Source organism: Globicephala melas, chromosome 6, assembly GCF_963455315.2.
Source record: "Globicephala melas chromosome 6, mGloMel1.2, whole genome shotgun sequence".
NCBI lineage: Eukaryota > Metazoa > Chordata > Mammalia > Artiodactyla > Delphinidae > Globicephala > Globicephala melas.
This window is the reverse complement of record NC_083319.1, coordinates 35,213,469-35,238,841: the sequence shown is the minus strand read 5'-3', so window position 1 is coordinate 35,238,841 and position 25,373 is coordinate 35,213,469. Positions and strand designations below refer to the sequence as shown.

Genomic DNA, 25,373 nt, shown 5'->3' with positions numbered 1-25,373 from the left:
CATCCTTGGGCACCGATAACTTGTGAGCAGCCCTAGAGGCCCGGCTCCTAGGAGACCAGGCCCACCCCAGGCAAGGCCGAGAGCTCCGTGTGGACACAGGTTTGCAGTTTGTAGTCCTTCTGAGCTTTGATTCTTCTTGCTTCAGCTGTTCCCACATCTCTTCCATCCAGGACCGGGTTCCACACGCTTACCGGCGCCTGCTCTATTAATGCGTCAATTTGGACTCCAGGACCATTTTCAAATGGACAGAGCAAATGCTTAATGAAGTGCAAGCACTGAGCAATACAGCTGCTCATAATAACGTATTTAGAGATGTCACCCTTAGCTTAAAGGAAATCGTTCGGAGTGCAATTATGTTTCAAGAGAGAATAATTCCTGTAAAGAACTGAAATTTAAATCAAGATTTTTTAAGGCTGACAATGTTCTAATTACACAGCCTGTGGCAAGTTCTGCTCCTCAGTGAAGGGTCATTTCATTGGAGAATTGCCTTGTCACATCTAGAAGCAGGAGGCACACTTGCTTAAGCTGTTAGAAAGGAACTGGTGCGTGCCTTAAGTGAAAAAACGTGCAACTCCCTCTGAGTGAAGACTCCGCTACCTGCTACCCACATCCATGGAGAGATGGCAAATCTGTGCTGGCCTGGAAAGGGCTGTAATTGCTTGAATGCAGGGCTGAAATTGTGTGGCTAAGAAAACCGGGGACAGTTAAAAAGCTTTGCATTCTTGGAGGCCACGTGCTCAGCCTTGCCTGGAGAAGGGGTGTGTATGGGAGACAGCAGAGCTGGAGCTGCAGGTGAGTGACATGGGCGGGTGTGTGTGGCCTTGGACATGTCATGCCCTCTGTGTGGGGTGATATTTTGGGCTTTATGTACCACAGTCTACAGCTGGGGCTGCAAAGCGCAGGATGTGTTAGATCACAGCAACCAGTTGTGAGCTGGTCTGAACGCCAAAGCTCTGATGGCACTGCAGGTACGAAGTTGCAGGGGGAGCTGATTTAATTTCTAAGGAGGTTAAAGGAAATAACTCATACGGGTTAATGGGGTATTTTCACACCAGTTTTTCTTAAAATATTCAGTGAGGGAAGTGGGCAGGGATGGTGGTAACAGAGGACAGAGCCAGAGACAGAAGCTGAAGCTCCTCTGTTCCCAGGCTGAGGGCTTGAGAGGTCACCAGATGTTAGGAACTCCACACTAACGCCTCCACCTCAACAGGCACAGGCAGCCGCTGGTACCTTCCTGCAGTCCCTCCTGACTCTCCAGGCCCACTGTTTGTTCTTCTGACGCTCGTATTTCAGTACACACTAGTTTATAACCCTGAGCTGGGCTGTACTGAGGGGGCAGGCGGTTACAAAGTTCGGAGCCCAAGGCAGAGAACTCAGGCCCGTGACCCCTGAGTCCAGGGCCTGACCATTCCCGGCAGAGGGAGAGCTGGCCCTCACCCTGCAGCCCTGGCAGGAACGGCCCTTCCCCCTGGGCTCACGCACTGCACCCTCTGGTTCTCTGGACCTGAGGCTCTCCTTGGGCCGTACTGGGCTCATTCCCTGCCCCCACTGGATCCATGGGGAGACTAACTGGATGGCCTCTGAGGGTGCTTCTGGGCCTAAGGTCCTGGATTCCATGTGTATGAGCATAATCTGCTGCCCACACGGTGAGGGCTTCCTGCAGGAAGGGGTCGAGGCAGCTTCATGCCCCACTCCCTTCCACTGCTGCCCACGGAGTGCCGCTGTCACAGGGTACTGGTCCGGATGGCCCTCAGGCTGATGTGTCCTGGGTACTTCCTGTGAGCCAGGCCATGTGCTAAGCACTGAGACTCAAATGGGAGGTGGCTGACCCAGGGTCCCACAGCAATCAGCAGTGGCGATGCTGCTTCCTTCCCTGGTGGGCCTTTCCCAGAGCCCACGCTCCTGACCTCAGTGCTGTCCAGCTCCAGGAGAGAGCCCTAGTTAGCCCCCAACACTCCATGTGAGGCCAGGCGCGTGGTGGGCGAGAGGCATCAGAGCCTGAACAAGTGACTCCTTGACTCCAAGCCTCAGTCCCCACGACACCCACCCTGCAGGGCTGATGATGGGTCAGAGCAGCACAGGGGCTAGCAGTGAAAGGCCATCCTGGGGATTGGGGACAGTGTGTCCTGACCGGCAGAGTCCCCAACCACGGAGGGACCATCACACGGAGTTGGTGGGCCCTGCGAGGTAAGCAGGATTTCTTTCTGAGATAATCTATCAAACCCGGACTTATGCAAAGGTCAGGCAGAGCCTTGTCAACACATAGCTACGGGGTGTGCGGCAGTGATACACGCTGATGGGTCACAAGGTCCCCACGAGCAAGGTGCCACCTAATAACAGTTGAAGATTTAAAAACAGCTGCCAGGGATGGCTTTAAAGACTCCCAACTCGGGGGCTTCCCTGGTGGCACAGTGGTTAAGAATCTGCCTGCCAATGCAGCGGATACGGGTTCGAGCCCTGGTCCGGGAAGATCCCACATGCTGCGGAGCAATTAAGCCCGTGCGCCACAACTACTGAGCCCACATGTGCGCCACAACTACTGAGCCCACATGCCGCAACTACAGAGCCCGTGCTCTGCAACAAGAGAAGCCACCGCAACGAGAAGCCCACGCACCGTAACAAAGAGTAGCCCCTGCTCACCACAACCAGAGAAAGCCCGCAAGCGTAAACGAAGACCCAATGCAGCCAAAATAAATAAGTAAATAAATTTATATTTAAAAAAAAGAAAAAAAGACTCCCAACTCTACTTAGAAGACGACATCCAGCACAATAAGAGAAAGGATTAAATTTTCCAGGCAGAAGATAGGGTGCATCAGATAACCAGCATGCCCAGGGATGCTGCGGTGCTCTGGACACTGCTTTTGGAGCAAGAAGCAACCTGGGGACCATCTCGTTTCACCCTCTTGGGGTACCCTGGAGGAAACAGGTCAGAGAGAGCAGCACTCTGGCTCAAGGCACACAGCAAGGTAAGCTGTGGTTATGGCAAGAACCTGGGGCCCACGCGTCCAGGACCAGGTGGGCCGGGTCCCAGGCCACCTCCCATCATTGCTTCTGAGAAGGCATGGGTCCCCGGGGAGCTCAGACAGGCCACCGCCTGCCAAGCTCCTGTGTCAGCCCCGTCTCCTTTGATAGGACATCTTGCAAGAGCTAAGTCACAATTAGGGGTGTCTCCAGTGGGTGACCTGACTAATGAGTCTTGTAAGGCTGGTAGAGGCTGGGGGTGCTGTGGCTGTCAGGGCGTTCAAATGGCTCATTATCATCATAAAAAGCACGTCCTCATCACCAGGATTATCAAACGTGCCTGGCGCGCTGGGCCTAATAACAGACCCCACCTTGTCTCATAATCACGGGCTTTAATAAAACATCACTCAGCCTGCAGCTGCTGGCCCGAACAGGGTGCGAGGCCTCACCTCTTGCTTTTAGACCTAATTGCTTGATGCATATTTCATGAAGAATCTTGGGTAATAGTTATGTTAAATCGCTTCTTTTCACAATGAAGTGACTTAAAAATACTTGCATATAATATTTATGCAGGAGAAGGCAAGGAAATTGCCCTTTGGGACTAGCATGTAGGACCTGGTTACAGGAAACCACACACAGAGGTGATCTCTGGTTTCCCTCTACTGAAAGGTGGTTGGGGAGCCGCTCTCTTCACTGAGATGCCCCAGAACACTGTCCCTCAGCTCGAAACCGTCCAGGGCTCCCCACTGCCACTGCAGAATGAATGCTCGAACCCCACTGTGCACCAGGCACTGAGCTGAGCCACTGCTACACGTTACCTCATTTAAGCCCACAGCAAGGTCGATAAGTTGCTTGGTGTGACTACCGTTGTTTACTGATGGGGAAACTGAGGCTGAAGGAGGTTGTGTGCCTTGTCCCACGGGACACGGTGGGACCAGGATTTCACTGTGTCTGTCTGACTTTGAAGCCTGTGGTAAGCATTCAGGGCCCTGACACTACCACTGCAGCCTCATCTTCCCCTGCTCAGCCACCCAACCAGACGGATCCAGGTGTCCAGGTCCCTGCAGCTCTGTGAGCTCCTGAGGTCGGGAACTCTGTTCACTGGGACGTTTCTCAGCAGGTCAAGCCTTATTCCCCTTTGGGACCTCAGCACATGCCTGGCGCATAGCCGAGCACTCCATTCATTCTGTCCATCCATCCACCCAGCAGCTATCTAGTGAGTGTCTATTTTGAGCCAAGGAAATGAGGCCCCGAGCATCTTCCTCTCTGGACTGTAAGCTCCAGAGGGCAGGCTGGTGGCGACTCCACCAGGCCCCTGAGTAGAAGCTGGGTAGAAGTTGCCTCTTTCAAGGCCAGGCACAGTGGCTGCTTTGCCTGGTCAGCATTGGTCCCAGGAGGAGCCAGCTTAGTGAGGGGCAGAGCCATGGGGAGAACCTAGAGGGTCACCTCTGCAGGGGGTACAAAGGCACCTGCCTCTCAAATTGGAAAGAGAAGTCTCACTTGAGGGAAGCCACAAGCCACAGAGAAGAATGGGTCAAACCTTTTTCTTTCCTTGGGATTCTACAAGAAATCATTCAAGGGTACAGAGCCAGCCAGTGCCCCCTGCCCAGGCCTAGATAAACAAAACGAATGTGACACAAGTTCCCTCCTAAAACCACATCTTCCTGAGGGCCCAGGCCCTCCCCGCTCTGGGGCCCAGCAGATCTCAAAGTGGCTGTATCTCTTCCTCTTCTTCTTCTTCTTCTTTTTTTTTTTGCGGTACGTGGGCCTCTCATTGTTGTGGCCTCTCCTGTTGCGGAGCACAGGCTCCCAGCCGCTCCGCGGCATGTGGGATCTTCCCGGACCGGGGCACGAACCCGTGTTCCCTGCATCGGCAGGCAGACTCTCAACCACTGCGCCACCAGGGAAGCCCTCTTCCTCTTCTTGTGGGTTATTTTAATTAAAAAGTTGAATCTTACATTGTGCAAAGATTCCTGAGGCCAGATCGGTTAAGAGAAGAGGAAGGATGAAATTGGGCACCTGAATGCCCTCAACAATTGGTTGCAGGATGATTCTCAGGGGAGGGAGGTGTCGCCTGCTCTCCATGAGCATGACAACAGCAACCAGCATTCACCCTCAGAGCTCTCGGAGCACAGGTCTTGTGATCAGCGTGGAGAGGGCATGAGACCAGCCCATCAGGTCCTTCTGACCCCAGAAGTGTGCACCCAAGTCGGAGTGGAGATGGACACGGACGTTTGTATCGGATTAACTGGGCACAGGTGCGTTCTAGGCCCGGCTCTAATGCTGATCTGCTGTGATCTTGGGTGAGGGAGCATCCCAAGGAAGCCAGCCTGGAGGGTGACCATGGCAAGATACCTCCTGCCTCCATGGCCACCTAGGGGCCTACAAAACAGGTACTTCCTGCCATAACCCCGCCCCCTGCTCGGCAATGCTGCCTCTGCAAGCAGATGGCTCTGATTCAGGACGTCTGCTCTTTGACCTCCTGGGAGATGGGATATTTTGCTGGGTAAGTGTCTACAGAGAAACTCCTCGCCACATCTGTGAAACAAGCCACTCCAGAAACACTCATGAGTGCCTGCACAGAAGCATGTTCTGAGGAGAGCCCTGGGCCCGCTGTGGGAAAAAAATACCCAGATCTCAAGTGATGGGGGCCTTCAGGGGAAAGGTACCTGGTTGACATCTCCTGAGGATGTCAGGCTGGCATCTGCACGTGCTGAGAACTACCAGCACAGGTCCTGGGAGCCTGGCAGAACAAACGTGTACAATGTGATTGCCACCCCTGCCGTCGGACTGGACCAACCTGTGGCTTCACAAAGAAGCTGGGAGGGCTGGCATTATCTGCAAGACACCCACTGCACACACGAGAACACCAAGGGCCAGAGGGAGAAGCAACCTGCCTGAGTCACAGTGAGAGGACATCAGGGCTTTCTGAACCAGGGGACCAGGGCGTGAGTCCTTCTAGCTGTGTGTCGGGGTTCTCCAACTGTGCAATGCATGGGGTGAGGGGCATGGAAGCCCTTTCCAGCTGAGATGTTCTAGGGGTTGAGGAGCTGCGGGAAGGGGCTTATGAGGTCACATGCCACCCACTGCCTTCCGAAATAGCCTTCAAGGGGACAAGCCAAAGACACATGCGCCAAGTTATGGTGAACAAACATCTAAATGTGAACACTGCTGAGCCAAACAACTTGATTTACAACCAAATAATTAGACTTTCAATAAGCACACTGGCAGTGATAAGCCTCCCCAGGAAGCCCGGGCATTTCTCAAGCTCTAAGGTGGTGGCTCAGGGAGAGGGCCTTCAGTAAATCGTGACGAAAAGCCACCTCCAGGCAGGAGAGCCGGCAGATGCATCTCGCGGCAAACATGGAGACGCATAAGCTTGTTTTGTGCCACACAAGGCAGCATAGGTCAAAACGAACTGATCTGGGGCAATTTTCTCAGGAGTAGACTAACAAAGTGTCAGGCAGGAAGATATTAATGATCCAGACTGACAGCTGAGGGAGTGAGCCTCCCATCACTGGGGGCGTGTAAGTGGGAGGGTAATGATGCATGGGGGCAGGCTGGATGACTTTTGCAGTCTCTCTGGTCGGTGTTCCTAGCAGTCCTCAGGCTCCAGCAAATGCACATGAAAACTGCAAGGGGAGAGGTGGAGGCAGGGGGAGGGATGACATGAAATGTTTCAGAGCTTTAGGAAGGGGAAAGAGGACTCTTCCAGGAACACGAAGACCCTTTTGTGTTTGAAGCACGTGGGGTTGATGGTGGTGGCTGAACTGAAGTCAGATGCCTGGGTTCAAACTCTGATCCCACTGATGTCATTGGTTGGGCAGGTCCCCTCTCCCTGGGCCTCAGCATCCCCGTCTGGAAAAGGTAGAGGGGGTTCCTCCAGTGCTGAAGTTTTCAAGCTAATGAGAGACGTCACAGTGGTGTGGAGGGTGTGCCAGCCTCGGCCAGGAGGACTAAGGCAGGGCAGGACGGCTATCCTCATGCAGGTACAGGGAATCCCCAGGCTTGAGGACAGCACAGTGGCAAAAGCAAGGCTTCTTAACATCTGTGCCAACGGGATGGACAGAATGCATTCAGGCCTGGGGTGGGGTAGAGGGGGGTTTCCTTCTACTAGGACAAGCCTCTCTCCACCCATACTCTTCTTGGAGCACTGGTTCTCAACTGGGGCGAGTTTACCTCCCTCCTGGAGGAATCTGACAATGTCTGGAGACAGGGGAGCTGCTGGCATCTACAGGTGGAGGTCAGGGATGCTGCACAGGACAACCCCACAGCATAGAATAATCCAGCCCCAAATTTCAACAGTGGCAACTCACTGGCCACCCAGGCCTCAAATCCTTCATCTGTGAAATGGGAGTGACAGAGTCCACCCTCACAGTAGTTGTGAGGGAGAAATGAGAATGACTGTGTGAAGGAAGCATGAACACCTGATAAAGGTTAGTTATCCGGCTCCTTATTTAAGGGCTTAAGACACAACACAGAATTTGCCAGAGGGCTCCAGGCTGTTTCCAAGGACCAACTCCCACTTCACCACCAACCAGCAGGTGCAGGGGGAACACACAGTACCTGAAGGAAGGTCCAGAACAGGGACTGGGCAAAGGCAGCCATAAGGGTAAGCACCAGCTGCCAGGGGCACAGGGGCTTTTATAGCAAAAGGGGAGCTGGAAACCTGGGGTTGAGCCAGGTGAGGCTGGAGAGTGAGATGAGGGGAGTACTCCGGGATGAGGACAGCAAGACGAGGGCAAAGGGACCACCACCTGCAGACCCAGCGGGACCCAGATCTGGGTCTGAGTCCCCTTCTGCCACTCCAAGCTGTGCCTCTCTCTGAGCCTCAGTTTCCTCATCTGCGGGATGGAGTTTTCACTGCCCACCCATAAGAACCATCCTGAGATCCGAGCTGGATGGTGCATGAGCAAGTTTGGCAGGTGCTAAGGCTCTAGGGGTTCTGACATGGCTTTGTCCCCACCTGCACTGCAGGAGCCTGAGTAGAAGTTGCTGCCCATCTGGTTTGCCTTGCTGGCTCCGTGCTGAGCACCGAGCGTGTCTCCCTGTCTGCCTGGTCTGCCATTCATGGCCACGTTGGCAGCAGGACCACATCCTCCAGCTGGGCAGCCTGCCTGGCTGGGGTGGCAGGCCTGGGTTCTGGCCCTAGCTCTGTCGCTGGGTGACTATGGGCATGGTGTTTATGACCCTGAGATCGACTTTCCCAAACATGGAGTGGTATTCCCCAACACTCTCAAAAGCACATTGTTACACAGCAGGGTCCACATGAAAACAGAATGGGAATGATGAGGAAAGAGGCTTCTCTGCTTAAAAAATACTGGTTTATGGCAGTACTGTGTGTATTGCTCCGTATTCAACATTTCCGAGATAGACCAGACACCAAGCAGAGGCTTTTGAGACCATGTGTTTCCCTGCTCTTGTTTTACAGACGACATTAAGGCCCAGAAAGGGGTGGAGGTTTGCTCCCATTCTCCAGTGAATCCAGAATGTGCCCCTTTCCCCCCTACCCCGCCCCCGTGCCATTCGCTGTAGGGGATTCTTGGGCACTACCCATAGCCTCTGTATGCTCAGAGTAGGCAGCAATGCCTGTGACAAGGTGGAAGGTGGAGGTGGACGTGCAGGGAGGGGGAAGAAGGCAGCAATCCCCCCCAACCCCAATTCTCATCCTTGTCCTTAAAGCACAGTGCTTACCCTCACTATCCTCCAGACCCAACTCCTTTCCTGGATGGGGCGTCCCTTGCTAACTGACCAACCGATTCATTAGCACAGCAAAGAAGGGGACTCGCCCACAAAGCACCTGATCCAACTCACAGTTTTACTCAAACAAGTAAAGAAGGAAAAATCCAGGAGGGCCTTTAAAAACTGAAAGCTAAAACAGACCTACTTGCTCAGTGGTCCTTCCTCTAACCTGAGGGTCCGTTCTTCCTCCCTGGAATTTCAAAGGCACACAGTTGACTCTAAGCCACCCAGACACCCTGGCCAAGGGCCTTTTGCATATCATGTGAATGATGGTGATGGTGGTTTTCAGTGGAAAAGCTCCCAACAGTCCTTGGGGATCTGGGCCTCAGTTTCTTCATCTGTGAAATGGGGCGGACTTTATGATATTCCTTAAAGTCACTGAAAGCAAGTGAAAAGAGCTCTGAACTGGATGTCAGGGACCTGGTCCCAGCCCTGGCTCCTGTCCCCTTGGGCCTCAGTTTCCCCATCTATCTATACAACAAAGGGAGAGAACTAGGTGACCACTGAGGTCCCACAAACTGCTAAACCTTTGAAACTTAGCACATAGGTGCTCACACCATGCAATGAAGAAGGAATGACTATTCAGATATTAAACAAAAGGACTGACCTTCATTACAGACATCCCAGAGTTTCAGGGTTGGAAGAGGAGTGCAGGTTTCTCAAATATAGAGTTTCTACAAATGTGCCCCAAAATGCCTACATCAAGTCCCTGGGGATTTGCTAAGCCTGCGACTCCCTGGGCCTCTCTGGAACCTGAATCAGCTTTTAATATGCTCTTCAAGAGATTCCGATGCACATTCAAGTTTGAAAACCACTGTTCTATCTGATGATGCAAAGTCCATATTCACATCTAATATTCAGCTTTTGTGGCTTATCCCGTGTTGGGGAGCTTACTCCTTACAGGTACAACTTTTTCCAACCTTTGATGGCTCTGACCATGAGAAAGTCCTTCTACGTTCTGAGCTGAAATGTGACTTAGCACATTCCAGCAGGTCACAGCTGCTCTGCCTGCTGTGGGAAGGCCCCTTGGAAAGCGGAATACAGAAGCAGGCGCAGACCTGAGGCTGCTCCTCTCCAGCTGTCCTCTCTCGTCCTGGTCCCCCCTGCTGCTCACAATCTCTCATACACATGCTGGCCTGCAAACGGACAGTGTCCCCAGTGGGTATGTCCCACTTGGCTATTAGCCCTGCTGTCTGGACACGACTCCATCACCACGTGGACACTCTGAGCCTTCGCTGAACTCCTTTCTGGTGTCTTCCGACCTCCAGAGTCCACCTCTGTCTTCTTCCTCCTCCCCATCCCAAGGGACAGGATCTCATTGGCATGCAAGTGTCAGTGGGTGCAGACAACATGCACCTCTTGACCAAACCAAAAGGGGCACCAGCCCAAGAACATTAAGAAGCAAAAGTCCCACTGGCTGTGGCCACACTTGGAAGGTTTGCAAATGTAATTCTGAAAGGTCACTGCCAGCCCTTAGTAATCTGGGCTCTGGAGGGCGAATCCTCTCATGTTGGGCATTCATTCTGGCAGCTTCTTGACAACCTCTGTCCACAGGGTGGAGAGTTTTCTCAAAATTAAATCTCTGACTCTTTGCTCCCTAATGAAATTGATTTCTGTCTTGATACACAACAAAGCTTTCATTTTATTATTTGGCTAGGGTTTGACCACGTTAATTACAGTTTTTTTCAGCATGGCTGCAAGTAATTGAGTTCCCAAAAGTTACTTACTATTGGAACTGATTGCTTTTTAAAAGCACAACTTCCACAAAAGTAAAAGTCAACCCTTGTTTCATCACAGAAGATTTTTAGGGGGTAAGACTCGAACAACTGAGGACAGGAGAAAGTATTTTTCTAGCCTGAAAATCTGAACTCAAAACGGGATTATGCTCCCATTGGGAGACCGTGAACCTGAAAGGTGGGTGTGCCCAGCACACACCACCTCATGCATTTGCCGCCTCAGTGGTTTCATCATCACTTGTGTCAGAACTCATATACTGACCCCCCCAAGTTTTTAATCATTGTTACTGGCACAATTCTACCTGCCTCAGAGGATACGCTGCAGAAGCCTCTTCAATTTCTAACACCAGGTACCAGGGACTGCAAAGCGCCTGCCCAGCACTGTGTAAATGCATTTTCCCTTGGGAGGCTGTGTTCAGCTAGGGTGGGGTACACACCTTTAGTGTCAGGTGGAAATGAGGGGCATGTGGCTACTCTTTGGCAAGTTGGGGGGTGGGAAGGAATTATGGAAAAGATAAAGGACCAGAGATGCAGAAGCTGTAGGGAGACAGAGAGAGAGCTGACTAGGACTTCAGAGTTTACAAGGTACATCTCTGTCCACAATATTATTAGTCACCTGGGCCACGGGGGGCTTATGTGGAGGGGACAATTGAAAAGTTGGCACCACAGGGAGTTAGCACCACAGGGAGAGGGGACACTGCAGAGACCTCTCCTCTAATACCAAACCTAATCATCCTTCTACCTTTCTGTTACTTCCCAATACATTATTATCGTCCTAGGCCCTGCTCACATGCCACCTCCTCCAGGAAGCCTTCTGAGATGCCCCCAGTCAGACTCACTTTCTTCCTCCCTTACTCATTCTCTGCTACACCTCCCTCCATCACAGTAGTCACCTATTCTTGTCCCCATGCCTGGACTACAAGCTTAGACTCTGATGTGCCTCTGTCTCCCCATCCAGTCAAAGGCCTGGTGCCTGGTAGGAACGCAGCAGTGACACCTACACTGCTGAACTGTTGCCCCTGCCCTGAAAGTCTGTGCTGAGAATGTGACAGGCTGATCCTCAAGCCGCCCAGGGCCGTGAGCAGCGTGTAGATTTTCAAAAGGAAAACAGAGAAAGAAAAAAAGTTCTAATTAAAACATTTCTAATAAGCCAGCTTTGCCAAAACCAATTGTTTCTGATATTCCTCCTAGGTGAAACAATCCTTAAAAAGAAAGGTATTAAAAGTGGCAGAAAGCACCCTTAGCTGGAAGGAGGATGGGGGCTGCTCACTGGGGGAGGGCTGCCCAGAAAAACGTAGGGTTTTTTTTGAATTTAATTTTTTATACAGCGGGTTATTAGTTATCTATTTTATACATCTTAGTGTATACACGTCAATCCTAATCTCCCAATTCATCCCACCACCACCGCACCCCCACCCCCCGCCACTTTCCCGCCTTGGTGTCCATACGTTTGTTCTCTACATCTGTGTCTCTATTTCTGCCCTGCAAACCGGTTCATCTGTACCATTTTTCTAGGTTCCACATATATGCATTAATATACGATATTTGTTTTTCTCTTTCTGACTTACTTCACTCTGTACGATAGTCTCTAGATCCATCCACGTCTCTACAAATGACCCAATTTCATTCAGAAAAGGGCAGATTCGAGGCACAAAATGGAAGTGTGTGCACGTGTGAATGTGACACACCCACACTCATACACAGCAAAATAGCATTTTTATAGCTTTAGCGTTTGAACTGTGGGAGCAAAGACGAGAGCTATAAAATCTGACATCCGATTGTATAAATCTGCCGCAAATACCAAGAATGTTTATGGAGAAAATGGGAGAGAAAATCTAGTGTTATGGGATCAGAAGGGTAATAACCCTGGGATGGGAGTTGAGACATCTGGGCTCTGCCAGCAACTCGCTGCGGGACCTTGGGAAAGTCCTTTTCCCTTTCTGTGCCTGTTTCTCTCATCCGAAAGCCAGGGTCTTGACCTGGATGATTCAAGAGCCTTCTGGCTGCAAGGGCCTGAAGGTATGGGGAACAGGAAACCTTGGGATTTTACTGAATGAAGCTGGTTGCTTCCAGCCCCGCCAAATGCCTCTGGGCGGGGGATGGGGGGGGCAGGGGGCGGGGCTTTGAGTTATTTACCTAGCTGTTAGCAAAGTAAGACCCCCAATACTCCCCGGGGGAAAGCACAGGGCTCTGTAAATAACACCACCTGCATTCATACAGACACTCAGGGTTTACTAAGAGCTTTCCCTTCCGCTGTCTCCCTGAGCCTCGGGGCTGAGGCTCAGAGACGTGAAATAACTTGCTGGGTGAACCTCGTGGCTGGTGGAAGCAGTGATTCAGGCCCTGGTCCTCTGGTCCCTGACTGCATCTTTCTCCATGTTGCTGTATCTGCTGATGGCAGATACAAGGTCTGTATCTGTCACCATGGCCTGTCCTTGCTGCACCCCACATGCCCTCTCAATCAAGCCATTCCCAGATGGCTTTTGCAAAAGTATTATTAAATAAGTCCTATTAACAAGATGTTAGAAATGTGATTGGAAAGAAATATTTTTCTCATTTGAAGAGACCACCCAGTGCCTCAGAAGGGAAGCTGTCCCAGGGCACAAGAGGCTTCCTGGCAACAGTTGGAACGCCTCCCACGGCAGGCGAGCCTTACGGAGAGATTTATGGGGGCTGATATGAGATAATTAAAAAGCAGCTGGAAATGTAATCAGGGTGGCTCTGACTCTGGAGGGGACCAGGGAGCTCTCGGGGGAGCAAAGCGCAATGCCGTGTGCTTGGCTGGGAGGGGAGATGCAGCCAAGTCAGGAAGGGAAAACCCAGCCCATCAGCAGGCACGCTGGGCACTGCCAGGCTGGTGGGTGCTCTGGACAATGGGTTGGCAGTGTGAGTGTGGGCACCCCTTGCCTCTGGTTTTGGGCAGCTGAGTTAGGACGAGTTTCCTGGGTTTTTCAAAACCATTCCAGGTCCATGTTGCAGCTGGTGGTGCCACCACTCACCCAGCTGTTCAGGAATCTGGATGAGGCCCCTGACTTCTCGCTGTTTCTCACCCTCTTCAGTTCTACCAGGACACGGCCTCTGTTCTACTCCCACTGCCCTAGTCCTTCGCTGAGCTGTTGCAGCCTCCTCAGCAGCCAGCGCTTCACCCCCATCTGCCTTCCAGACACCTCCACGGTCAGACGGGGTTTCTGCAAACCTCTGTCTCTGAAGTTCACTGTTTTCATTTAGTCTCCTGCACGGGGCGTTGGAGGAGCTCCTAATTGCACCACTTCCTTTAAACCTTTTAGAAGGAGAAAACACGTCGCACACTAATTGAACAGAAAGTTCATTTTCCCTCCATCAGTCCTGAAAGGATGTGAAATCCTCTGTGTAGTGAGAGCAAAGAGGCAGACGGCCCCTCTCCCCTGCCTGCCCTTTGTCTCAGGCCAATGCAAATGCTGCCAGAAAACAGGGCCTGCATGGGAAGCCAGGAGGCAAACAAGCTTCTTCCTCTTTCTGGTCTCAGTTTCTCCACCTGTACAGGGCATTGGGCCAGGTGATGTAAAAGGTCTCTTTCTGTTCCCTAAATCCCAAGATTTCTGCTCAAGTGTACTTAATGTACGAGAGCTACTGTCCTGGACCAGGTTCTGGTTCTTGTAATCGACTCATAATGTCTGAAGATGTGGAGGGAGAGATAGGGGTCAGCAGGACAGTGAGGGGGACAGAAAGGAATGCCTGTTGAAGTGGTCATCATCTTCAGGTACTGATCAAGAACTGGGAGATCAGGGAGGTTAAGTGACTCACCCAAGGTCACACAGCCAGAACAAGGGCAGTCTGGATTTGACTCTAGCCCTGTGATTTGAGTCTCAGTCATAACAAGGCAGGATTTTCTCAAGTTGCAGCCTGCATAAATTCTAAAATCCCACCACCATAAAGGGGAGTAGCTGCGGGCATGGACAGATCCAGACAATTCTCAAGGCTCTGGACCACACCAAGCTCTTTCCTCAATAACCCATGGCTCTCCAAAGTCTGTAACAAAGACAGTGGGCTACCACGCTCACTTAATGCCTGCTGGGCACATGCCAAGCACTTCACGTATATCATCTCTTCAGGAATACCTCTGTAAAACCCATTTTATAGATGAGGAAATTGAGGCTCAGAGATGTTAAGTCCCTTTGTCCAAGGCCACCCTGCTAGTAAGTGGTAGAGCTGGGGTTCAAGAGCCCAATCCAGACTGATCCAGAGCCCATGTCTTCTGCTGCACAGAGCTGCCTCTATCCTGGGGAGATGGGGAGGAGTTAGTGATGGGATATATTGAAAACTGTGGATTGGAAAGTAGGCAGCTTCTGTCCTCCTGGGCTGCTGTTTCCTCAGAATGGGCAGCTCCTTACCCTGCCCATCCCCAACTGCCTCAACCCTCCTCACTTCCCAAGGCCCATGTCAAAACCCCTCCTCACTCCACCCCTTCCTGCCATCACTGTCTGCCTGGAGTCAGTCAGCTACCCCTGTGCCAGTCTGCCTGACCCCCACCTCTCTTTCTTCTGTACTCCCCCTTCTCCAGCCCTCACACCCACCTGGCAGCTCAGAGAGGTGCAGAGTCACGGGAGCAGGCAGCCAGGAACCCAGGGCCCTGGTCAGCAGAGCAGTGCCCCGGGCGGCACACACCTGCCTTTCTCGAAGCTCTGCCCTCAAGGGCAGGCTGGAGAGGAGAGCAAGTGGTGGTGATGGAGTCCTACATCCTGGAGCAGGAGGTCATGCTGGGCAGGGAACCCAACAACGGCCGGGGAGGCTCTACTGTGGTCTGGGGGACCACCCTGGGGGCTTGACCATGGGAGCAGCCCCCATGGAGCTGAGAGGCTGGAGCCTCAGATGTCGACCCGACAAGGGGTGCTCAGACGGCAGAAGGAAATGAAGTCCGTGCTCCCTGCCAATGATCGCAGGGCGAGCAGCCTTTCCTCATCCCCCGCCTCTCCCCGCCCCGCAAACCTTTATTATTTCTTGCTCCTGGCTGTCAGCAGCAACAAACTAAGATTAATCACTGGCCCGCCTGCCTAGACCCAGACATGCCTACTGTTTGAAAACTCTCTCCTCTACTATATAAATCAACGAGGGGAGAGAAGAAAGAAAAACAACTCTAACAGAAATGTGCCCCCAGAGCCCCTGGAACGCAGCCCATCAGCTCCTCTGGCCCTGCTACGCTCACCACCCTCCCAGGAAGCATCTTTTGGGTGAAGACTGGCTGCCCAGCAGTCAGCACAGACCCCCAGCTCCAAGCAGGAACCTGACGGGCCTCGTTTAGCAATCAGAGCAGGAGGCATCTTCTTGTCCCGCTCCCTCCTTCCCACCACGCTTAGGACTGAGCAGAAAGACAGCTTGGACCTGGAAGCAAATTTACGAATCAAATGCCAGACCCTCTTTCTGTGGGAACGGGGAAGACACTCGCCCGTGTCATCCAGAAGCAGATGTAGCCCAGACGCACCCTGAGGGCGCCTGACCTGGTGCAGCCCTGTCCACCTTGCTGCTTCCACGGCAATTTCTAAAGGCTCCGGGAAAGCTGGGAGGAGCGGAGACTGGCATATACCTGCTGAGCTGCGTTAATTATTACAACAACTTCATGAGAGTGGCCTACGTGGCTTTCTAGGTGATGATCAGGGAGGTAAAGTCATTGGCCGAGAACCACACAGCAGGTAAGAGATGGAGCTAGGGTTTGAACCCAGGTATCTCTGGCTGCAGAGCCCATGCTTTTCCCTCTACTTTTTTTTTTTTTGTGTGGTACGCGGGCCTCTCACTGTTGTGGCCTCTCCCGTTGCGGGCACAGACCCCGGACGCGCAGGCTCAGCGGCCATGGCTCACGGGCCCAGCCGCTCCGTGGCACGTGGGATCTTCCCGGACCGGGGCACGAACCCGTGTCCCCTGCATCGGCAGGCGGACTCTCAACCACTGCACCACCAGGAAAGCCCCTTCCCTCTACATCTTTAAAAGGGCTGCCCTGGATCTCCCCTTGGGACGTGTGGCCACGTGCTGCCCACCTCTTGGACTGTGCTAGCTCGGGTGGCATGTCTGTGGACATGTCGGGGAGAGGGAGGCAGAGTAGTGTTCCATTTGACACCCTGGTTCATGAATGGTTCTAGAATACAGCTCTGGGGACATGACTGCGACGCTGCTCAAAACCTTCAGGAACGCTCCCTGCCCTACAGGTTAGAGTCCCCAGTTCCTCAGCCTGATGACTAGGGCCACCCGTCTCCTTGGCTCCCATCAATGTCATCTGTTGTTCTTACACAAGCTCTGCACTTCCTGCCTCTGTACCATTCCCTCTGCCTGGCTGCCCTCTCTACCCTGTGCACAGGTCTAAGATCTGCCCGGCCTTCAAACAACCCCTCTTCTGGTTCCTTCCGTCTTTCACAGCCCTGAGCATTTTCTGCCTTGGGGAGCCTTAAACACGTTCTATGAGTATCTGAGTTACTCGTGTAAATACCACTTCTTCCCCGATTGGGCTATGAACTCCTGGAGACTGGAGCCCATTAAATAACAAGACACGGAAGCGGCAGAGCTTATGGGCTGAGGAAGGCTCCTGAGTGATCAGGGCTGAGTTGTACCCTGATGGGAAAAGGTCAGACCCCAGAAATGCCTCTTGAGGTCAGAATCTGGGCCACACATTTGCAAGGATGCTGTGAAGTTTGCCTTTGGGGATTTGAAAGCTGAAGGCCCCTCTGTGAGGGCTCCCTGGGGCCATGTCCCCCACTGGAGTTGGGGCTCTCAGTGCTTAAAGAGAACAGGGCTGGGCCCTTGTCAAAGGAGCAGAGGCATCCCTGCTGAGGCCTCAGGAGGGCCACTCTGTCTGCCCCCATCCCCGGGGGGTGCCCAGAACAGGCAGAGCCTGCCCTGTGTACGAGGAGGCCCTGGCGTTCTCCCTGCCTCCCCGGCCCTCAGCAGCAAACCCTCTGGTCTTTGGAGTCCTGTTTCCCTCATCTTGTCCAGATTCCTTTGCAAAAACTCATGAAACTAGAAATTGCAAAGAGTCATTCACAGTCCAAAGTGCCTAAAGAACCCTTTTAATGAGATTTTTCATCCCTTTCCCCCACTGCTTGCCTTTCCAAACAGTAAACTGTATTAGAGGGTGATGTTTTCTTGCCAACTTCTAAAAGCTCAACCTTTCACTTCCCCGAGGCTAGAGTGAGTGTAGCAGGGGTCAATGGTTGGTGCTGGGGCCAACGTGTGTGCTGATGGCTTGAGAGGGCGCCAAGGGTCTGACGCCCTGTCAGGTCAGGCTGGAGAGGGGAAGAGGGAGAGTTCTGCAGAAGGAGGGGATGAGGGCAGTGTTCAAAAGCAATGAGGCAGGACCTCTGCAAGACTGCTTCACGGGTGGGGGCGTCCGCCATGGAGGGGACTTGGATGGATGCGAGGAGGTGAGGGAGGCAGGCGCCATCTTGGATTGCCACGGGTGCGGGGGGTTTTGGTGAAGGGGCAGGTGGGTGGCAGCTTAGGCTGGTCCAGGGATCTGCCTGGTCCCCACAGTGGGAAGCAGTCGCCATCTCTCGTCAGTGTGGTCAGCTGCCAGCTGGGGAGCTGGTCAGTCACAAATCCCCTGTGGGTCTCAGTCTCCCCAGCCATGAAGCAAAGGGACTGGACCAGGCAGGCCTCTACGGTCGCTTCAGGTTCGACACCGATGACCTTCTGGCCGGTGTAAGGAGTGCTTGGGAGCGGGTGGGGAGACACTGGGCTGGGAGTCCTCTGCCTCCACTCCATTCTCAGCTGGTCGGTCAGCTTCCTCTACCCTAAGGTGAGAACGAGGATGGTGGTCTCTGCCCTGGCCACCCCATGGGGCTGTCCCGAGGCGAACGCGCAGGCTTTCTAAATCGTGAAGTGTTGTGGATTTGCAGGGTGGAAGTGGGGTTTAAGCATACAGGCGGGTGCCTGAGAGTGGCCCCGTCACTAAGAACTGAGTCTCAGCTCCTCTGCAGGGCGCAAGTCCTGCCCAGGCTCTTCTGCATCTCCAGGGCTTTGCCTAGCCTGTCCCCTCCACCTGAGATGCCCACCAACTGTCCCTGCCTGGGGAATGCCTACCCTTTCTTTAAGGCTTAAGTGTACCTCTGCGCAGCAGCTTCTCCAGACCCTCTCACTCCAGCGCCAGCTCTGGCCCCCAAGGGCCTCTGTGCAGACATGCAAGCAACAAGGCCCAGACTGGGAGCTCTGCAGCCCGGGCCGGGCTGTCCTCTCCTCTGCTCCCTGTGCTGCTCGGCCTAGTGCCTGGTACCAAGGGCTCTGACAAATATGTGCTGAGGGAAGGACGGGAGGGGTGGAGGGCCCTGTCCTCTGGGGCCAGACTCCCCCAAACACTTTCCTCCACCCTGGAATACCCTCATCGCATGACCCAAGGCTCACATGATAACATAGCTGGAATTCCAATGTACATTTGCACCTCACTCCTGATAATGCCACTCCCCACCCTACCCCCACCAGGGAGGCTTCGGGATGTGGAGTCCCTGGACCTCCATGGTGGCTGGCAAAGCTGGCACTTGCCCCAAGCAGCCGGGACATTCAGTACCAGGGCAGTTCCATTTGTGGTTGAGGTGATGAATGCCAGGTGTCACTCCCTGGCCGGCAGCCTGACTGGTCACTGGGAACTGAGGCTGCTCTGGAAAACAAGCCCACCTCCACTTAGCGGGCTGCTCTGGCCAGCCACGGATGGCCTAGCCCTCCTCCCCACTTCTGGCCTTCTTCAAGAGAAGGCTGACCAGGTAAGACCACCCCTCTGGCGTTTGGGAGCTAATGGCTCCTGACAAGCATGCAAAACTAAACCCTCCACCTCCAGCACCCATGGGCAGAGATCAGTCATCCAAATTGCACTTCCTGATAATGAGAACTGACAGGACGGGTCCAGGAAGACAAACCTGGGCCTGACGGCAGAGTGCTCTGATCTGGGATCCCAGCGCAGGCCCCTGGGCTGCGCCCTCAGTCTCCTCCACCTCCTCCCCTCGCCTGGGAGGTGCAGGGGATCCTGCCACAGCACTCCAAGGACAATGGGTGGCTGAGCCCACGGGCAGGGGAACCCCGGAGAGCCAGAGACACTGATAAGCATCGATGTAAGGAGAGCAGCGTCACCTCTCATGCACAGATGAGGACACTGAGGCTCAGAAAGGTGATGTGGCTGCCAAGGCCACAAGGCCAGCAAGTGGGGAAGCCCAGCCCCTGGACTATAAGCCTGTTACAGAGCAGAAGAGAATCAAGGCGCTCTCCATCCCGAGAGTGGTCCTACGGTCTAGGGAAGGGAGCAAACCAGGAACGAAAAGGGAATTATGCTCTTAGGACTTTGACAGAAACACTCTTCTGAAGACCCATCGGTGAGCTGGCATTTGGGCCTGTTTGTATAACGGAGGGCATGGGCTCAGGGCACTGAGGAATGGACCACGCAGGCACCGCTGGCATGAGTACTCCTGCCACTGGCTCGAGATTCCTTGTGTGCTCCCATGCTGGCGCCTCAGCCCCAAAACATCCTGGGAACTTGGGAGGCTGTTTCTTCCTTGCAGGCAGGGCTGTGGTGGGGTCACCAGGGGCCCCAATGTTCAGCCAGGCCTGCCCAGTGCAGGGGCCCAGCACGCGCCCAGTGAATGAACAGAAGTGCGATGGGGCCCTGGCCCTTATGATGAACGACTGGGCCTGGCACGGGGAGCCCCACCCTTTTCTCTGTGCATTCAATCAGCCCTCTCGGGAAGACGCCTCTGGCCTGGTCCCAGACGACAGAATTCCAGGAAGAATGAGATCCACTGAGGAACTCAGAGATTGCCAGCGTGATGAGAGTGAGGAAGCCCAGGGCGTGGGCAGGCTGTCTGGGTCACCAGGGAAAGGTGGTGACACAGGAGTCCCATCTCTGATGTCACTTGCTTCTTTTACCTCTTGCAGTCTAGAAAGGCACAATTCACCTTGAGGCGGGAAGGTGAAGATCTGGAAGCATCATTCATGGGCACCCGGGTAGCCAGGTTACCTCGAACAGTAAGGGAGGGAGGGGGCTGCATGGAGCAGTGGGGAGTTGAAGACCCCCTGGCCCCAGGCAGCACAGCCAGCGGTGTGCACCTGACCCCACTGTGGCCCTCTGGCTTTGGCCGCCTCCAGCCCAGCCACGGTTTAGTGTATTGAATTTTCCTGGCTGCAATAACTGGCCTGATTCTTCAAGCTGTCAGGCCTGATGGTGGACGATGAAGCATGCATGTGCCGTTTGTCCTGAGTGCCCTCCCAGCTGCTTAGAAACCCCCTCCACGTCCTCCCTGGCAAGGCGGCTGTCCGGCTCCTGGCTGCACACACCCCCAGTGATGAGATACTCGCTACTTCTTGAGGCAGCTTTGGATCGTTCTGATTCCTGATTGGCTCTGTTAGAGAACTGCGCCTCTCACTGACCTGGAATCTGCCTGCCCATAACTCTCCCATCTACCACTTCTGCCCTGATGTCCTTGAGAGATCTGTGGTGTCCCCAAGTCTCCACACACCCTCCCTTCTCCAGGCGGACTTCCAGTGCCTCTGCTTCCTGCCCAGGCTCTGCTCTGCAGTTTGTCACTGTCCCTCTCAGGTGGGGTCAGTCCTGAGCAGAGAACACAGGCCAATCTCTCTCTCCTTGGCTGCACTGACCCTACTGACTACACAACCCGGCCTGCACAGGGCTCTCCTGACAGCTGCATCCCAGCAGGCCCTCTCTCCATCACATGGCCTTGAACAATGGTGAGTAGAGCAGAAAGGAAGCAGGCAGAGGGCTGCACCACTCCTGATGGTCTGTGCTGGCTGAAGGGCCTGGGTTTATGCCCCAGTTCTGTCACTAATTCTTTAAATCCGTCCTCTCTCCAGGCCTCAGTTTTCCTGTCTGTAAAATGGGTTTCAGACAATCCGCTGGGTTCCATCCAGTCAGTAACGGCACTAAATGATGAAGCCCTCAATCAAAAAACCCTTTTCTTATGGCAGGGCCACCTATCCTGAAAGCAATGGCCTCGTATCCAGAAAGACCTGACAGGTGATAATGCCAGCAAGGTTCTTCCTGGCTCTTCCCAGTGTTCCTCACAACCTTTGTGTGACACCTAAGAGTGAAACTTTCCCAAACAGCAACCTAGAACCTAAGGAAAGGGTGGTTCTCATGGCGGCAGCAGGAACAGTGGGGAGTCAAACACCAGGCCTTGAGTACTGGCCCTGCCCCTTGGGCCAGCCATGGCCCCTCTCTGAGCCTTAGTTTCCTAATCTGCAAAATGGGGACAAGATGTTTCTCATCAAAGTGCTGTGTGAGGGTTGAGACAGGGATGAGGCATGCTACGCACTTCTATAGTCCCTGGCTCACCGTACGTGTGAAAGCTATTCTTGGATATTTAATATAAATTCTAGGAAAATGCCCCCCCTCTTTGTGGGGGGCAGAAACAGAGGACATAAAAACTCCTCTGTATCCCAGAATAAGATCAAATTGGAAAAGCAAGGCTTGAAATAACTCATGCTGGCAAGTTCCCTTGGGGGACACTGGCGGGTCTTTCTGCCCCAGACACTGGGGCCAGGCCACGCATCGCTGGAGGCTGCCGAGGGCCCAGGAGGTGGCCAAGGTGTACTCACTTCAGGGAGAGGGAGTAGTCGTGCCTGCTCGTCTGGCTGTTCCGGACAAGGTAGCTACACTCCTTGCAGAGTCGCAGCAGGTTCTCCGCATCTCCTCTGCTGATGGCTCCGTGATACCATCTGCGGAGAAGAGACGGGGTCAGAACCCAGCAGGGACGGACCCCCACAGCTGACACCCTGAAATCCGCTCCTCCCCGACGAGGCTCAGCCTCTCCGAGGGCAGCTGTCGGCGTCCCGGGCCTCCTTGTCACGAGGCAGTGCACGTGCGTTTGTGTGTGTGCGTGCACCTGTGTGTATCCGTGCGTTCAGTCATTCACTAGACATCGACCGAATGCCTGCTGCACGCAGGTCCTGGGGAGAGAACAGTGAGCAGACCTGCGATCTCCTCGCCATGAAGCTTCCGGTCTAGTGTGGAGGCTATGGAGGAAACGAAGCAGGGCTGCCTGGCTTGGAGCTGGCAGGAGGGACCGCTACTTTAAGCAGCTGCCAGGGAAGCCTTCTGCAGAGAGTGACATTTCAGCGTGAACCTGAAGGAGGTGAGGGAGGAAGCCACGAAGGACAGCAGCTGGAAAAGAGCGCATCTGGTAGAAGGAAGGGCAGCAAAGGCGGGAGTGCCTGGCATGTTTTGGAAACAGCAAGGAGGCCAGCGTGGCTGGAGCGAGGCAAGGCAGTGGGGTGGGTGCTGAGGCCGAAGAGGCCACGCAGCAGGGCCGGCTCGGGGGCCTTGCGCGCAAGGCAATGCGGGGACTCTGGCTTTCTCCATCTGAGTGACACAGAAGCCGTCAGAGGGCGCTGACAGGAGGGACACGTGCTGGCTCTGCGACATCTGTGGGACTAGTGGGCGGTGCTCATCACTCAGGAGAGCAGGCATTTGGGGTGGGGGGGGTCACACCAGTGCTCCTGCCAAGTGCATCTGGCATCGACTGGGCACGTGGAAATCCCAGTGCCACTGCTTCTGGACAGCATGTGGTGAGTGGCAGAATCAGAAGGGAGGGGTGCAGTGACAGATGCTTGACTGCAGAACAAAAGGGGAACGTTGATTTTCAAGACTGAAAAAGCTGAAGGTAAAATTGCAGTGGCAGAGTGAGGATCCTAAGATGCCGACCAGCGGGTATACTCAGAACGGGTCTCTGTTCACGTGACAGTCTCTGAGGGGCTGGATCAGTGGGAAGGTGGCCAGAGATGGGGTCAGGAAGAGAACCAGGGGTCCTGGATGGTCAAGGATGGATCACCCTTTGGCCGCTGAGTCACAGATGCAGCTCTGCCACTGGCCAGCCGGGCACTCTGGGGCAAGTGGCTGAACCTGGGTACACCTCGGGGTTCCCTACCAAGTTAGGATCACTCCACCCCTGTTTTGGGGGTTGTGAGGATCAAATGGGACGATGCATTAAAGGGCTGGTGCACAGCCTGCAATGGGGTGAGTTTGCACAAACGGCAGCTACGAGCATCAGCTGAAAGAGACTGAACTTGTTGATGGCCAAGGGTCACTTCCCCAACTATCACTATTTCAGGCTGCTGCTCCCCGCGCAGACTACATTTTAAGCTCCCAGGTGTATGGGGGAGGCTGCCTCCTGGACCTGCCCAGGAGTGCCCTGTGAACAGTAGCCGTGAAAGTTCTGGTACAGACATTCTGCTTGGAGAAAAGCGTCGCACTGCCTTTCTCTGCACTTTCTGCCGTTTATAAGGCAGTGTTCTGAATAGTTAGCAGCAGTGAGGATGACATAATTATAACCTAAAAAAAACCCAACCAGCTCTAGGAAAGCAAGGACTGGAGCGTGAGTATGATGTGAGTATCCCCATCCAATGAGCATGTGACCGGGTCACTGATCACCAGGAGGTGACCGCTCACCCTCCCAGAGACGTGAAGGCTCAGGATATGCTTAAGAAAGGATACATGACTGTGTTTGAGAGAAGAGGTTAGACAAGAGAAATTTCACCTGTGTAACACAGCCCCAGTGAGCTGACAAAATGCTGTTTTATTCGGAAAACAAGTTTCAGATATTTGAAGCAGAGCCGTCCTCAGTGAAGGCCTAGAAGTGGTCTCCAGGGAAGTGCTGTCCGCATCTGCCCCCTGAACACAGGACAAGCAGCACTAAGGGAGGTGGTGGCAGACAGGCCTCCGGGGGCTCTGGATCCTCGTTAAGGGTAATCCCTGGTGGGTAAACAGGATAAGCTGCTGGTTCCTTCCCCCGCTGCTCCAGTCACTCCACACGGAGAGAAAGGCAGGGGACTCAGGGTCGAGGATCAAAGGAGAACCAGGAGTTTGGGAGAGACGGGGCAAAGGACACTAGACTGGAGGATGGGGAGAGGGCAGCCAGGATGGGCCTGGGTGGTCCTTGGGGTTGGGGGGCACAGCTGGGGACCAACCCCTGCGCCCGAGGAGGCTTTGTCTGGACTGAAAAGAGATTCCAGGCAGCAGGCCATCTTGGGGATGTGCTGGACTTTGCAGAGCTGGCCACTCAGGCCAGAACCATAGGGATTAAGAAGACTCAACCATAGCCATCCAGTCCAACCAATATCCATGAGCTCATCCAATATTTACTCACCACTTACTACACCCTTGATCTCACAGGACTGATGCAGGGAGATGGAGAATCAACAAACAGATTCAGGAAACAATGTCAGATAGTGACAAGTGCTACGTAGGAATATTGGGTTTGTGAGAAGGCAGTGACTGGGGCAGGGGAGGTGCTTACTATGCAATGAATGGACAGGGGAGGACCCCAAGGAGATGGCATTTGACCTGAGAATCTGCACTGTGAGAAGGAGTCGATCATGTAAAGAGCCAAAGAAAACACGTTCTCTGCAGAGGAACCAGCAAATGCAAAGGTCCAGAAGTAGGAATGAGCTTGGGGTGTCCACGGAGCAGAAAGGCAGCAAGAATGGTCCAGCACTGTGAGTGTGGTGAGTGGTACAGGATGAGGATGGAGAGGAAGGCAGGGTCCAGTTCCCTGAGGCCTTGTGGGCCAAGGGAAGAAGTCTGATTTTATTCTAAGCATAGGGAGGGCAATGAGAGTTTTAAACAGAGATGCTTAAGAGATACTTGCTCTGGATGATCTTACAAAAGGTTAGCCAGGCTTCCCTGAAGAGCGGCCAGAGGGGAAATGAAGCAGGAGACGAGAGAGGAGGCTTCTGCAGTGGTCCACATGGGAGGACCTGAGATAAGAAGATGGATGGATTCGGGCTGTGTTCTGGATGGAAAACTGGAAGAACTTAGTAATGTACTAGATGCTGGTATAATGCAAACAAAGGAATCAAGATGACTCCAGCGTTGTGGCTTGGGCAACTAGGTAGATGTGATGCCGTTTGTGGAGGTGGGGAAGCTGGGGAGGAGGGGGTGTCCAGGAGAAGATCAGGAGTCCAGTTTTGAACGTGTTA

At 53.7% G+C, this 25,373-nt stretch overlaps 1 protein-coding gene across 1 annotated transcript in view; it reads right to left on the bottom strand.

The window, feature by feature from the left end:
* SHB (SH2 domain containing adaptor protein B) overlaps positions 1-25,373 on the bottom strand; it is a 136,157-nt gene that overhangs the window by 4,170 nt on the left and 106,614 nt on the right. Inside the window, exon 5 of the mRNA XM_030884295.3 lies at positions 21,996-22,115. Within this exon, the coding sequence (XP_030740155.1) occupies positions 21,996-22,115 (120 nt within the window). The remainder of the gene's footprint in view (positions 1-21,995; positions 22,116-25,373) is intronic.